This window comes from Onychomys torridus, chromosome 18, assembly GCF_903995425.1.
Source record: "Onychomys torridus chromosome 18, mOncTor1.1, whole genome shotgun sequence".
In the NCBI taxonomy this organism is placed as follows: domain Eukaryota; kingdom Metazoa; phylum Chordata; class Mammalia; order Rodentia; family Cricetidae; genus Onychomys; species Onychomys torridus.
In genome coordinates, this window is record NC_050460.1 from 34283807 (window position 1) to 34297238 (window position 13432).

At 47.9% G+C, this 13432-nt stretch overlaps 1 protein-coding gene across 4 annotated transcripts in view; it reads right to left on the minus strand.

Annotated features, from left to right (window-relative positions):
* Tbc1d8 (TBC1 domain family member 8) overlaps positions 1-13432 on the minus strand; it is a 110632-nt gene that overhangs the window by 5194 nt on the left and 92006 nt on the right. For 2 of the 4 annotated variants that reach the window (XM_036167218.1, XM_036167217.1), the window contains exons 9-17: positions 12791-12941; positions 9363-9577; positions 8409-8526; positions 5803-6088; positions 4736-4865; positions 4524-4622; positions 3880-3948; positions 2255-2495; positions 1730-1795 (exon numbers count right to left, since the gene is read on the minus strand). In XM_036167218.1, the coding sequence (XP_036023111.1) occupies positions 1730-1795; positions 2255-2495; positions 3880-3948; positions 4524-4622; positions 4736-4865; positions 5803-6088; positions 8409-8526; positions 9363-9577; positions 12791-12941 (1375 nt within the window). Of the gene's footprint in view, positions 1-363; positions 534-1729; positions 1796-2254; positions 2496-3879; positions 3949-4523; positions 4623-4735; positions 4866-5802; positions 6089-8408; positions 8527-9362; positions 9578-12790; positions 12942-13432 lie in introns of those variants that run through there. The other 2 variants (XM_036167219.1, XM_036167220.1) reach the window with 2 other exon arrangements.

Sequence of the window (13432 nt, forward strand, 5' to 3'; positions counted from 1 at the left end):
TGAGGCCCAATGGGCAGTTAATGGTTGCTGGGAGAGGAAGAAGCCTTTTCTTCAATCAGGTGTCTGTGCTGCAAATAACCTCTCAGCTGTGCTCACGGAGTCATCAGAGGAAAAAGATACTTGATACACATGTATGGAAATGTATAATGAAAACCACTATGTATATGCTATTAAAAACATTAAGATTTAGAATTAAGTTCTAAACGCTTTATTAAAAGTTTTCTGGTTAAAAAAAAAAACAAGATCATTAAAGAGCTTACAGACAAGCTGACTAATTCAATCTGGGACCTGAGAAAAGTCAATAGCCAAGGAAAGAGTCAACAATGTGATTGAAAAAAAAAATTGAAAGCAAAGAGGAGCGAGGCAGGGAGCTTGCCATGCAAGCATAAGGACCCGAGTTCACATCTTCAGAACTCCTGTAAAAGCTGGGTGTGTTGGCACACGTTTATAATCCCCGTGCTCCTAGGGGGAGATGGATGGAGACACCAGAACCCCGGAAGCTGTACAGACCAGCCAGCCCTGATAGTGCAAAGCTGCAAACAACAAGGTGAAAGGTGAGCACGGACACTCCAGGTCCTCAGGCTTGTATGTGCATGTGCATGCATACACAGATTTTTAAAAAAATGTTGAAAATGAAAACCTCAAAGCCACTACAACAGAAAGCATATGTGACCCAGAAGAAATATCAGATGGAGGACAAGGATGAGAAAATACTACATTCAAACATTAATCAAGACAAAGTTGAGAAAGAATGACCAGGGGCTAGAGAGATGGCTGCTCTTCCAGAGGACTTGGGTTCTAATCCCAGGACCCATATGATAGCTCACAACCATCTATAACTCAAGCCCCAGGAGATTTGATGCCCTCCTCTGGCCTCTGCAAGCACTGGGCATGCACACGGTGCACAGATTTACACATGGACAACACAACCATACACATAAAAACAACTTTAAAAACAAGAGCATGACTATTACAACTCAGATATATAAGAAGAATTGAATCTATCCATTTAAATTATAGTAAAAGGTTTATTAAATCTAAAGGAAGGGCATCCAGACCTAATAGACATTCAGAATTCAAAACAGATAAAGGAAAACTGGCAACTCTACAAAGGCACAAGAATCCCTTTTCTGCAACCCTAAAGAGCCAGGAAAAATATGGGGCAATATTTCATATCCTAGAAGTATTTACTGACAGAATTAATAAAAAGGTTTATATTACTGAAGCCTACATATTTTGATACAGTCTCCATCAATGTTTCAAAGACAGATGCATCATAATACCTCATCTCAAATTTGCTACACAGCCATAGTGTCAAAAACAGCATGACATTGTGGGGGGTAGGGCATGCCTTTAATCCCAGCAGTTGAAAAGCAGATGAATCTCTGATTTCTAGGTCTAACTTGTCTACAGAGCAAGTTCCAGGACAGCCAAGGCTATTTGAAAAACCAAAACAACAAGAAAGCAAAATAAGCCACAAACAAAAGACACAAAGACCAATGAAATAGAAAAGAGGACCAGGAAATAAACCCACACAACTATGTCCAACCAATCTTCAACAAATGAATCCAAAAATGCAGGGGGGGGGGGGGGCAGAGCAGTCTCTAACAAATAGTGCTGGGAAAACAATGTCCACATGGAGAAAAGGGAAACTAAATTTAGAAAACCAGTCAGTGTCCTGCACAAAGCCGGCCTTGAGTTGAAGCACAGCCCAAACTGAATTTCTTACCTGGTGGGATATGAAGCCTGTATAGCAGCTTAATCTTCTCATTCATTTCTCCATTGTACATAACGTCTGCAAATTCAAGAGAGAAATCAGGTACAAATGAATTCCATTAGTCATGGCTCAAGCTCAGAGTAAGGCCAATGCTTGTTGCTTCTATAGTACCCTCAACCCAAATGCACCCCATACTAGAAATGATGGAACTAGATGATGGAACTGAAGGGTAATTTAATGGCTATTGTGCTTTTCAAGATTTTGGTATTATGCACAGCAAACCATAGCCACACCTTAGGTATCAAGGAGAACAGGTCAGAGGCTTTAAATATGGAGAGCCAAATCCCTCTCCTCCCTGAAGGACATGCAAGGGTGACCCTAACAGGAACCTGCAGAGCAGTATTTTAAAATCAGGATGATGTTAAACAGGCTAATTATAAAAACACTGATTGTGTGGATCTGCCCAGTGGCAGTCCACCTCATCTCCTGTTCACAGATAAATTCCAAATCTGACAGTGAAGACCTGAAGAGTCATACCTAGACAGCTTACGAAGGCTTTGAACTCCATGAGCTGGTCCATGTTGTCATCCAGGAGCCTGAAGGTCCTCTCAGCGAGAATCTCGGTATGGACCCCACAGGTCCATGGTGATACCAACTGGAACAGGTGTGCAAACTGCCGGGCATCAATGCGGTACTGCTCAGCATAGGGCCTGCTGGGATCATGGCGCAGGGCCATGGGCTTGGGGTGCTCCCAGTAACAGCTCATCATGTGCGCTCTCTTAAAGCATGAGGGGAAAAAAGCCATGTTACACAGGACCCTTAGTGCCTTGAGAGGTTGTGCGCTTAAAGCTGAGGCCAGCACAGCCCTCTCTGCTGGCTGTTTTGCCTCAGAAAGTGCTGCTTATTATGTAGCGATGCTAAGGGTCCAGACAGGAGAAAAGGCTGTCACCACCTCACCCAAAGCCAGCAAAACCTAAATTAAGACAAACATCCCTCAACAGAAGGATGGCCAAGTTAACGGCCACCTGGAGGTGTTTCCTTGTTATCCTTGCCCACATGAATATGAATTTTGATTTCATTACAAAAAATCTTAGAATTTTTTATAAAAATACACTTTTTCTTTGTTATAAAATATACATGACACAAAATGTATCGTTTTATCCAGTTCTAGAGGTGTGGTTCAGTTGACAGAGTTTTCATTCTGAGATACTTTTTTTTATTTTCACTGACAATGACTGTTGGACATTCAGAAAGGACACATGGATTTACAGTGTCAAAAGGTGCACTCTGCAGGACGGCCTTTGTAACTTTACCCAAATACCCCAAACTGGAGCTCCAGTTTGCTACACTATTCAGTTAAAATTAAAACTGGGCTCCAGAAGATCAGCACACATGCAAGAGGCACTATCTGTTGACAAAATGTTAGCGAGAGAGATTAAATTAAAAAGAAAAAAATTAAGGTAACTAACCAGGTATAGTGGTACATGCCTGTTATCCCAGCTACTTGAGACATAGGAGCATCACAAGCTAGAAGTCACCCTGGGCAACTTAGACCCTCCTTCAAAAGAATTTGATTTCATTTAAATTAGGTGCCCTAAAAAGCCAACTATACCCCACCAATGATGACTATGCAGCACAAGGAAGTGTTGATATCACCACGGGAAACTCTATGAAGCGGCTACAGGCCGACCATATAAATATAAAAGTGTCCATGTGTACTGGGAGGCCGAAGCAGGAGTAAGTCACAGTCACTTCAGAACAGGCACTGTCTGTCTACTCTGGACCAGGAACCCATGCTCACCAGGACATTGCAGAGCAATGAGAATCAGCACAGCACAGCCTCAATGCCTCGCAACCAGTGCATAGCTGTTTGGGTGTAGGGGCTACACAGACCTGTTGGGCTCTCCTGGGATCACACTAGCTCCTCCCTTCATGTGCCAGCCTGAGTGAGGCTGGCCGCCAGGGAAGGTCAATGCACATACAACAGGCATTAATCTGTTGAGAGTGTGTTAAGGTGAGGGTTTTCTGATTATGGCAAGTAGGTGAGCAGCTCTAGCCTCTGCTTCCAGAGAAAAAACACATGGCAGGCCCCCTGAGACAACCATTAGCCCTTAAAGAAGCCACAAGCCATAGGCAGATTGGGCCCTCACTAGATTTCCTACCTTGAATAAGTCATACAGTTCGTCAAGATCTTCAGGAAGAATGGAGACTTCTGGGATAACAACACGGAGCTGAGAGAAAGAATTAACAGTGATGGAGTAACACCCTGGCATGTACCCCTGCACCTATGGGATGATCAGAGTGGGAGTGAACTCTCCCTCCTAGTGGGGACATGTGCATCACCCTTGTCCCAATATCATCAACTCCTATAGACTTCCCAGGTGTTTTGTCTTCAACACCTTTCCAAAGTGCACACATGATCTTGCCAACCTATGAAACTATGGAGGTGCAGACAGTGTAGAGATTCAACATGGACAGCTGCTTCCCAACGACAACACCAGGGCAGCTGAGCATCTGCCTGAGCATTTTAGTCCCTACATCTACCACTACACCTTAGGCACTGCCTAACTCCTAACTAACTGAGGCTCCCAATAGTTAGCTGCTCACAATGTGACTCTGAAAATTTCATCACATTCAATGTGACATCGTGGCAGTTTTTAGTTCAGTGAGAGAGAGAGAGAGAGAGAGAGAGAGAGAGAGAGAGAGAGAGAAGGAGGAAGCAGCCCTTCCTTCGTTTTATGACCAGTGAAGACTGCACTCACGGTCAGCTCATCCCATGAACCCCAAGGAGGTGTCCTCTGCTCACCACATTCTGCTTGGTGGTATCCTCGTGGCCTTGCAGGACCCTGATCCTGTGCTTACACCGCAGGTGCTCAATCTGCTCCACAGACTGGTTTCCAAATTTCTGCAGACACAGGGGCCGTTGAGTCCAAAGCTAACAGGAAGCCGCCAACAACCCTCCCTCAACATCTGTATCCCAGGCACACTTCTGCCTCCAACTAGGAGGGGCTCCTGTACCTCATAGGAGTCCCGTATCAGGTCAGCAATGTCGGTCACAGGATAGGGCTCCTGGTCATCAGAGAAAAAGGCATGGTGGCTGCCAATGGGGGGCCCCGGGCTGTCTTCATTCTTAATGTGATCTAGAAACCTGAACATACCCCACACAGTTAAAGTCTCCCTCTGCCCTCATCTGGAGACCACAGGGCATGTGAGATCCCAGCACACTCTCAGACTCTTAATACTTGGAGCAGGGCAAGGCACCAGATACTATGGTCACTCCAGCAGAAACAGCCAACACTCCAAAAGCCAGGATTGTGGACTTGGGCTCTGGGCACTGTTAAGCCCTGAGGTGCTCTGGTGAAGTCAGCATCAACTGTGCCTATGTGTGGTTTTAAGCTTCTAGCATATTCTGAAAAGAAACCATTTATTTGTCTCCCAGACCCAGGGTCCAGGCTTAGCTTCATGTGACTTTTCTGTCACTGTAGCTCATTTACTGCTAGTACAGAGGTCCTCAACCTTCCTAACACTGCGACCCTTTAACACAGTTCCTCATGGTGTGGTGACCCCCAACCACAACATTATTTTGTTGCTACTTCATAACTTAATTTTGCTACTGTTATGAATCATAACGTAAATATCTGATATGCAGGATGTCTATCTAATAGTCAACCTCAAGGGGTCGAGACCCACAGGTTGAGAACCAGTGCCCTCTACTTAGTACCTGATCCTTCCAATTGGCTACCTATACATGAGCTAGCATTTCCTGGTGATTCTCAAACCTGTTCAGCACCACTAAGACGTTTCATCTTCTTAGAAGAAAAAGCACTTAGGGGCCCTGCTCTCCCTGAACTCTCATTTGGCAGAAAGAGTGAGAGAAGATGGCAGCCTTCTTTGCATCCCATTGGTGGGGCCACATGGCACTCATTCTGGAGAGACCAGGATGACAGGTGCCAAGGGGCAGTGTGGAACAGAAAGCTTCCACAGATGTGGCACCCATGCTGTGGCCTCCCTCTGCGGTCTTCCAGTTGTTCCAGCTGTAACCTCATTCCCCTCATTAGCCACAGGAGGAAGTAGCCAGAGCCCACCTGCTGAGGATCATCAGGGCCTGCCCATCATCCTTGCTGCTGCACAGCTCCTCTGCGTTGGCTTCCAGCACAGCTAGCCCCAGCTGGAAGATGGCTTTGATCCCATCATAGAAGAAGCAATCGACCACATTCACAGCACTCTCCAGAGGCATGATGCTGAGGAACAGAGTCAGGAACCAGGAGAGAGAGATGGACGCCAGTGCCGAGAGGTCGTTCATGTGCTCTGCCAGCTCTGGGAGGTGTTCCTTGATGAGCTCCTCAAAGACAGACTGGTCCACCTGAGCCCCTGCCAAAGAGAGCAGGAAGCTCTGGTAGGGAAGACTCGTGCTCTCCAATATGGGGCTGAAACTAAGCTTGCTCTAAAGTCTTAGAAGATGATGTAATGAAACAAAAATCTGAGTCCAGGAAAAAACATGTGTTTAATTCACTAAGTCTTGACAATTGACAAGCTTCCCAAAAATTAGTGCTTAGTCAACTGGTTATCAATGGGATTGGGGGAGTCTTAACCCCTAACTGTACCTTACACATAAAAAACCATAATGAGCCGGGCAGTGGTAGCACATGCCTATAATCCCAGCACTCAAGAGGACAAGGCAGGCGGCTCTCTGTGAGTTTGAGGCCAGCCTGGTCTACAGAGCTAATACAGGACAGGCTCCAAAGCTACAGAGAAACCTTGTCTCGAAAAACCAAAAAAAAAAAAAAAAAATAAATAAATAAATATAAAACAAAAAACAAAACACATAATGGAAACCAACCATAGACCTAAAGGCAAACAATCATTTAGAACTTCTAGAAGTAAAATGGGAGGTGAGCCAGCTGCCCACTCAGGCAAGGCAGAGAGCCATGAAGATAGCCAGATGCCTGTCAAGGGCACATAGATATCCAAAATAGCACAGCCCTCCCCCCCCCACACACACCACCCTTTCTGCTTCTTACTCCTACAGGCTGACAGACCCTCAGTTCTTAGGACAGAGTCTTCAAATGCATCTTCCTAATCGGGCTCTATAGCAAGCCAGGTACCAAGGTCCTATCAGCCTGGTTCTTTTTGTTTGTGCCCCATTCTGACACCCTAAATTCAGGTTGTTGTTGTTTTCCTGTTACATTTATTCTCTCTCTCTCTCTCTCTCTCTCTCTCTCTCTCTCTCTCTCTCTCTCTCTCTCTCTCTGTGTGTGTGTGTGTGTGTGTGTGAGAGAGAGAGAGAGAGAGAGAGAGAGAGAGAGAGAGAGAGAGAGAGAGATGTGGTGGAAGGCACGTGTGGAGATAAGAGAATAACTTGCTGGGATCAGTTTTCCCCTTCTACCATATGGGTCCTAGGGATCACACTCAGGTCATAAGGCTCTGCAGACAGTACTTTACCTACAGGGCTATCTTGCCTGCACTGACACCTTCATTTTATTTGTTATTTTGTTTGTTTGTTTTGTTTCTCAATTCAGGGTCTCTCTAGGTAGGCCTGGCTGGCCTAAAACTCACAGAAATCTACCTGCTTCTGCCTCCCAAGTGCTAGGATTCAAGGTGTGCATCACCATGCCCAGATACTCTAACTTTAAACCATTCTGACATCTCATCTGGATTACTAAGAAGAACCCCTTCCAAGAATACTGCCAAATTGAAACAATGTATTGCTTTCTCCACTAGGAGGTTGTGCGGCCAGGGAGATTGTGCACATCCACATCTAAACCATACCAGAAAGGGATCTAGCCAGTGCAGGATATGTGGGTCTAGGCTCACCAAGACCCCACTATGATTAGGATATAATTTAATAATCTTGGCCGGTCCTGGAGAGTCTTGTGTGAGGCTTGGATTCTAAGGTGGTGTGACTTGGAGGTAGGGCCTAATGAAAGGTGCTTGGGTTTGGGGGCACAGTTCTCCTGCTTGGGTTTGGGGGCACAAGACACAGTTCTCCTGCAAAGACTGAAATAAAAGGAATAAATGTGTCCTTACCTACCTCTGTCTGCTTCCTGGATAGAGTTGTGACCACATGCTCCAACCTGCATTCCCACTCTGGAGGCCTTGCTAGAACTCAATGGTGTAGGTACTGTATACCCTTCAGCCTTCAAAACTGAGCTAAACCAACCTGTCTCTTAAGTAACCGGCACCAAGTATTCCCTTATAGCAACATCAACAAAACAAAACGGATCACTACAAGCCCAGACTGGAAAAACGAAAACAGCTTTCTCACAATCTCCTCCTGTGAGGGTCTCCTCTGGGGATGAGGATGTCTGCACAAGGGGCTTGGTAACCCCAAGGATTACCACTCCCTTTCCAGGCCACAGCATCCACACCAACCCTGATCTGCTTCTCGGACCTAGAGACTTTCCCTTCCCTCTTATATATTCATCTAGCTATTTGTTTCAATGTGTTTGCTTTTCATTCCAAACTCCACAGTGTTTCCCAGCATTACCTGGTTTTCTTTACTGCTGCAACAACAGAGAACTTCCCTGGATTAGATGTTGTGTGTGCATGCAGACTGGCTGAGGGGAGGTGGGTTATGAGCAGGGCTGAGTGTAACTATCTTCCCCGGGTTCAGGCACCACCCCCCAGATCTGGAGGAGGAGGAGGAGGAGGAGGAGGAGGAGGAGGAAGAGGAGAAAGGCAGGCAGTTTACCGATCACCCGGTGGTTGAAGTAATCCGGCAGCATCCGCTCACACACGGCAACCAGCAGCCAAAAGGCTTCCTCCTCTTTGGCATACAGCAGCAACACAGAGGTCAGGATGTTCATGGACTGCACAGCAGGTCCCAGAGGAGACAGTTAGTGTCCAGGCTACCCAGTGCCACACAAACATTACAAACCCACAAGCAGGAGGCTAGAAGTGGACAAGCCTAGCGTGTGCAAAGCCCTGGGTTTGAACTACAAAACAAAGTAAGCCCAAGCAACCACTGGGGTAGTAGAGTTTGTAGGTGAAAAACCCAGCATTCCCTAAGCAGAATAACACCCAGAAATGGAATGGTCATGGGTTAAATAGTTGACCTACACTATAGTTAGCTGTGACAAGGCTTCAGGCTTGGGTCAACACAGCCATTTTCTGTACATTCAGACAGCATTCGGACACACATACACTCTGATCACCCACTGACTTTGCTGATTTACTGACATATTAAATCTCACATTTGCCAGTGTCAGGGCTTCTAGCCCAGTCTTCTGCTGGACTGTTGTCTGAATTCCCTGGACTTTGACTTTGTGTTTGCTCACTGCATTCCTCCACTGGGAACAGCTCACGGAATCTTCCTCCATTCCCATTCCCAACGGGAAAGTGACTGGCCCACATCACCCCATCCTCCACAAGCACACTGCCACCTCAGTCCTATGAATTCTGCATCTGGCGGTCTCAGTGCTCATTGGCCCACCCCATCTCCACTGTGCTGGCGAGATGAGCCCCCCCCCCCCCCCCCCCCCCCGCATCCTCCTTCCCAGACGACCAGCCTGTTTGACAGGACAGCAGTTGGCTCTCTTGATTTCTGGGAAGGGTGCTTAGCTAGATGGCTGGAAACAGAGCAGAAGCCCGGGGTGATCACTCAACACAGTCCAGGGTTCTCAGGCCGCCACGCGCACCACTTCACCTGGCAGTATCCAATCTTGGGGTTCCGGTGGGCATAAGCTGTCAGCACCCGCCTCAAGGCGGCAATGCCCGTCTCGTTCTGGAAGGCGGGGTGCTCAGGCAGAGAACGGTGCAGGTCCCGCTCTATCTCCTCTGTCACCAGGCAGCATCGCCCCAGCGACTGCTCCACCAAATTCCCATAGTACCCAGGGTGCGAGGCCAGGTCCGTCACGGCGTCTGGGGAGTGGAGAGCAATGGTTCAAGAAGACGTGGTTATCACGATGGTGCCACAGACAGGTGAGGGAGGGACAGGTCAATATGTGCCATAAAACATTTTTGAGACTTCATTTCTGTCAGGCAGCCAGGCTCAAGCATGAGCAGCAAGGGGGAAAGTAGCTTTTCTCAGAATCGTGTGGCACAGAAAGAACAAAAGGCTCATTGCACACCTCAGTGGTGGGGTGTGGCCCAGCGAGGGCGCACAGGTGACCAGGAGCAAGAGCCTCGTTCCAATCCCCAGCACACACCCAGAGCAGTCAAGTGATCAACGTGCTTTTAATAAACTGCATTACCCAGATACACGCATGGCCACATACAATTTTCACGTGTTAATTCCACAAGAGATAGCCACGTCTCTCTGTGCAGAACCCACGGGAAAGCACCACCCAGAGGAAGTAAGGCTAACAAACCAATGGCGAGCAGTCCACAGCAGCCCGCAGGAACAAGCCAGAGCAGCACGGCCACCACCCCGGAGCCAAGGCCCAGGCGTCAACTGGGCCAGTGGTACCGAGGGACAAGTGAGTGGTGGGTGTGAGGAATCTGTCCACTCACCACCCTGCCCCAGAAGACACAAGGTGGGAGCTCTGAGGGAAGAGGGAGCAGAAATGTGTCCAGTTCTGCCTCAGAGGGTAGGTTAGGGCTCAACTCCATAGAAGTACAGTAGAAACAACCCTCTGCCTCAGTTTCCCTCTTCAGTGAGCAGCTGTGATCCCCTCACTACAACAGCACTCAGGGGTAATGAGCTGGTGGCTGGCTGTCACTTCAACACTACAGTGATCTTCCCGTCACCAGAGCAAACACGCTAGCGCCAACGGACAGTCCTTCGTGAACCGATGGCCCGTATCCCCGGGCGAAAACACATCAGCACAACAGCACTTAAAGTCTGTGTTCACACGTGTGAAGGGGACCCGGAGGACTCAAGTCCACAGCACTGAAGAGGTGGCACCCTCGAGGACAGGTCACAAACATCACTCCCTTCGCTCACTCCCGCACCCCACTTTCCAATTATGAACCAACACTCTTCACTGAACACAGGAACACTGAAGGCGTCGACAGTTGTAAAGGTGGGACTTCCGTGGTGTGTCTCTCATAGGAAGCAGGAGAGTGGGCTACTGCATGGTCCTGGGCCAGGCAATAGAGAAGCCTAAGGGAACACAGCCAAAGGCAAGGCTGTGGAGTCCTACAAAGCTTAAGATGGATGGGTGGGAATCCTGGGCAGGAAAGGGGCAGGGCCGAATTGATGCCTGGGGGAGGAAGGGGATAATGGGGGTCACTAGCAAGGATGGCTGTGAGCAAAGAGCTGGGAAGGTTCCAACCCCATGTGGTGGGTTGGATGAAGATGGCTCCTACATTTGAAAGCTTGGTCCTTAGTTAGTGGATTGTTTGGGAAGGATTAGGAGGTGTGACCTTGCTGGAGGAGGTGTGCCACTGGGGTTGGCTCTGAGGTTTCAAAAGCCCATGCTGGCTCAGTCTCTCTGTCTCTTTATGTCTCTCATGATGATATATTGTGTACCCTAGTAAACTTGCCTGAGGATCAGAGGACAGAGTCAGTCACTAGATTAGACATAGACAGACAGTGGTGGCACACACCCTTAATCCTATCACTTGGGAGGCAGAGATCCATCTGGATCTCTGTGAGTTCAAGGCCACACTGGGAACAGAGTCAGGCAGTGGTGGCACACACCTTTAATCCCAGCACTTGAGATCTCATGCCTTGGCTTGGAAAGCACACAAGCATTTAATCCCAGGAAGTGACATGGCTGGGTGGAGAACGGTATAGAAGGTGTGAGGAGACAGGAACTAAGCAGCAGTTCAGCTGAGACTCAAGGGTGAGGACTCAGGGTTTCAGTCTGAGGCTTTGTGGAAACAGGATTGGCTGAGGAGTTGGCGAGGTGAGGTTGGCTGTGGCTTATTCTGCTTCTCTGATCTCTCGGTTTTCACCACAGTATCTGGCTCCAGGTTTTTTATTAATAAGACTATTTAGCAATTCGTGTTTTGCACACACACACACACACACACACAGAACGTGCACAGGCTCTCAGAGCCCCACCGGTGACCACAGCAGGCTCATGTAGGGAAGCAGCTCTTGCCCTTTTACCCACAGCACCTGACAGCGGTTACAGTCCCCACAGATGGCAGGGCCTTTCCTGGGCCTGGCACCTCTGAGTAGCAGGACATAATCATCCCTTGTGGGTGGGGAGAAGCCTGGTCCTGCTCCAGCCTCAAGTCCACATCTCCACCATCCCTCAGTTAACACTCTTGTGAGACTCCAAGATGGTACCCAGCAGTCACAGAGGGAGGAATGCCATCCCACTGAGTCCGATGAGGCCATCATTGATGATTCACTTGGTGTTTGAAAGGCTAACAGGATGGCACTACAATCACACCTTGCTGGGGTACCATAGTTCCAGTAATAGAAACTAAACTGAGGGACTCAATTCAATGCCACCAGCACCTGTCAGCAAATACAGTTTTTCTGTTTCATCTACATCAGGGGCTCACATCCAATAAGACATTTCACTTCCAGGTAGTTCTTTTTTATAGCCCAGGCTGCCATGAACTCATTATCTTAGGCCGGTCTTTAATTTCTGATCCTCCTGCCTCCACTTCCCAAATGCTGGGATCACAGGCGTATGCTAGCACACCTTACGCAGTTCTAGAGAGCTGTTTAAAATTTTCACTTGGGAGGCAGAGGCAGGCAGATCTTTGTGAGTTCGAGGCCAGCCTGGTCTACAAAGCGAGTTCCAGGAAAGGAGCAAAGCTACACAGAGAAACCCTGTCTCAAAAAACAAAACAAAACAAAACAAAATAATTCTCAGCACTATGGGCAGGCTTCCAGTTTTATTTACATTTTTATCTTTTGTGGGAGAAGGCATGAGATGAGTCTTGCAGAGTTAGAGCTTGTGATCCTACCCCAGCCTCTCTAGCTGAAATTACAGGCACATGCCACAACATCCAACCATGGTTAAGGGAGAAGAGGTCACTGCCCTGGACCTCACATTTCCTAAGGAGACACCATAGCTAACCAACGTAGCAGGGGCTCCCAAGTCTGCCCTGGGGATTTAGAGAAACAATCCAAAGACAGAGGTCTTCACCCTTATGCACCACTCACAGGAAGCCTGTTCCTGAGTCTATTCCAAAGGTCACAAAAAGCTTGAACATGACAAGACCTACCTGAGAAAAGCAGCCACAGCCTTCCACGTAGAGACTCAGGGATCCCCATGGCCACCAGCTTCCGGATCTTCTCAGTGCGAAACATACACACGGTCCTGCCGTACTCCACAAAATGATCGTTCCACAGACTGATTTTTATCTGTTCCCGCGACTGGAAATGGGAACATTTGTTAATGAGCCAAGAAGCCCATCCACACCAAGCAATGGTGTACATAATGTCTCTGTTTATCAGGGACTGTCAAGTAGAGCAGTAGTCACAGTGCTATACAGCAAAGCATGTCTGCACCTCTGCGCAGCATCAAGGATGCAGGACTATAACACAGAGCACCAGCCCCTCGGGAGCCTCCTGGAAACATCTGTGCAAATGAGAGGCAAGGTTCTAACTGGAATTGTCCACTCAAGTTCTAAAGCAGCTCAAACTGGATGGGAGGGAGGGGTGCAATGGAGAATCTGCCACTGATGCAGAGCCAACTGCTAAAACGCCACTCGCCACTCGACTCCAAGGACAGCAGGGAGTAAAAGGTTCCCACTGTGCCCTGAGCTTCCTGAAAGACAAAGGGAAAACTGAAACCTGAAAAAAAATATTTTCAAAAAATTTTTAAATTTTATTTTATGTGAGTGGTTTGCCTACATGCACCATGT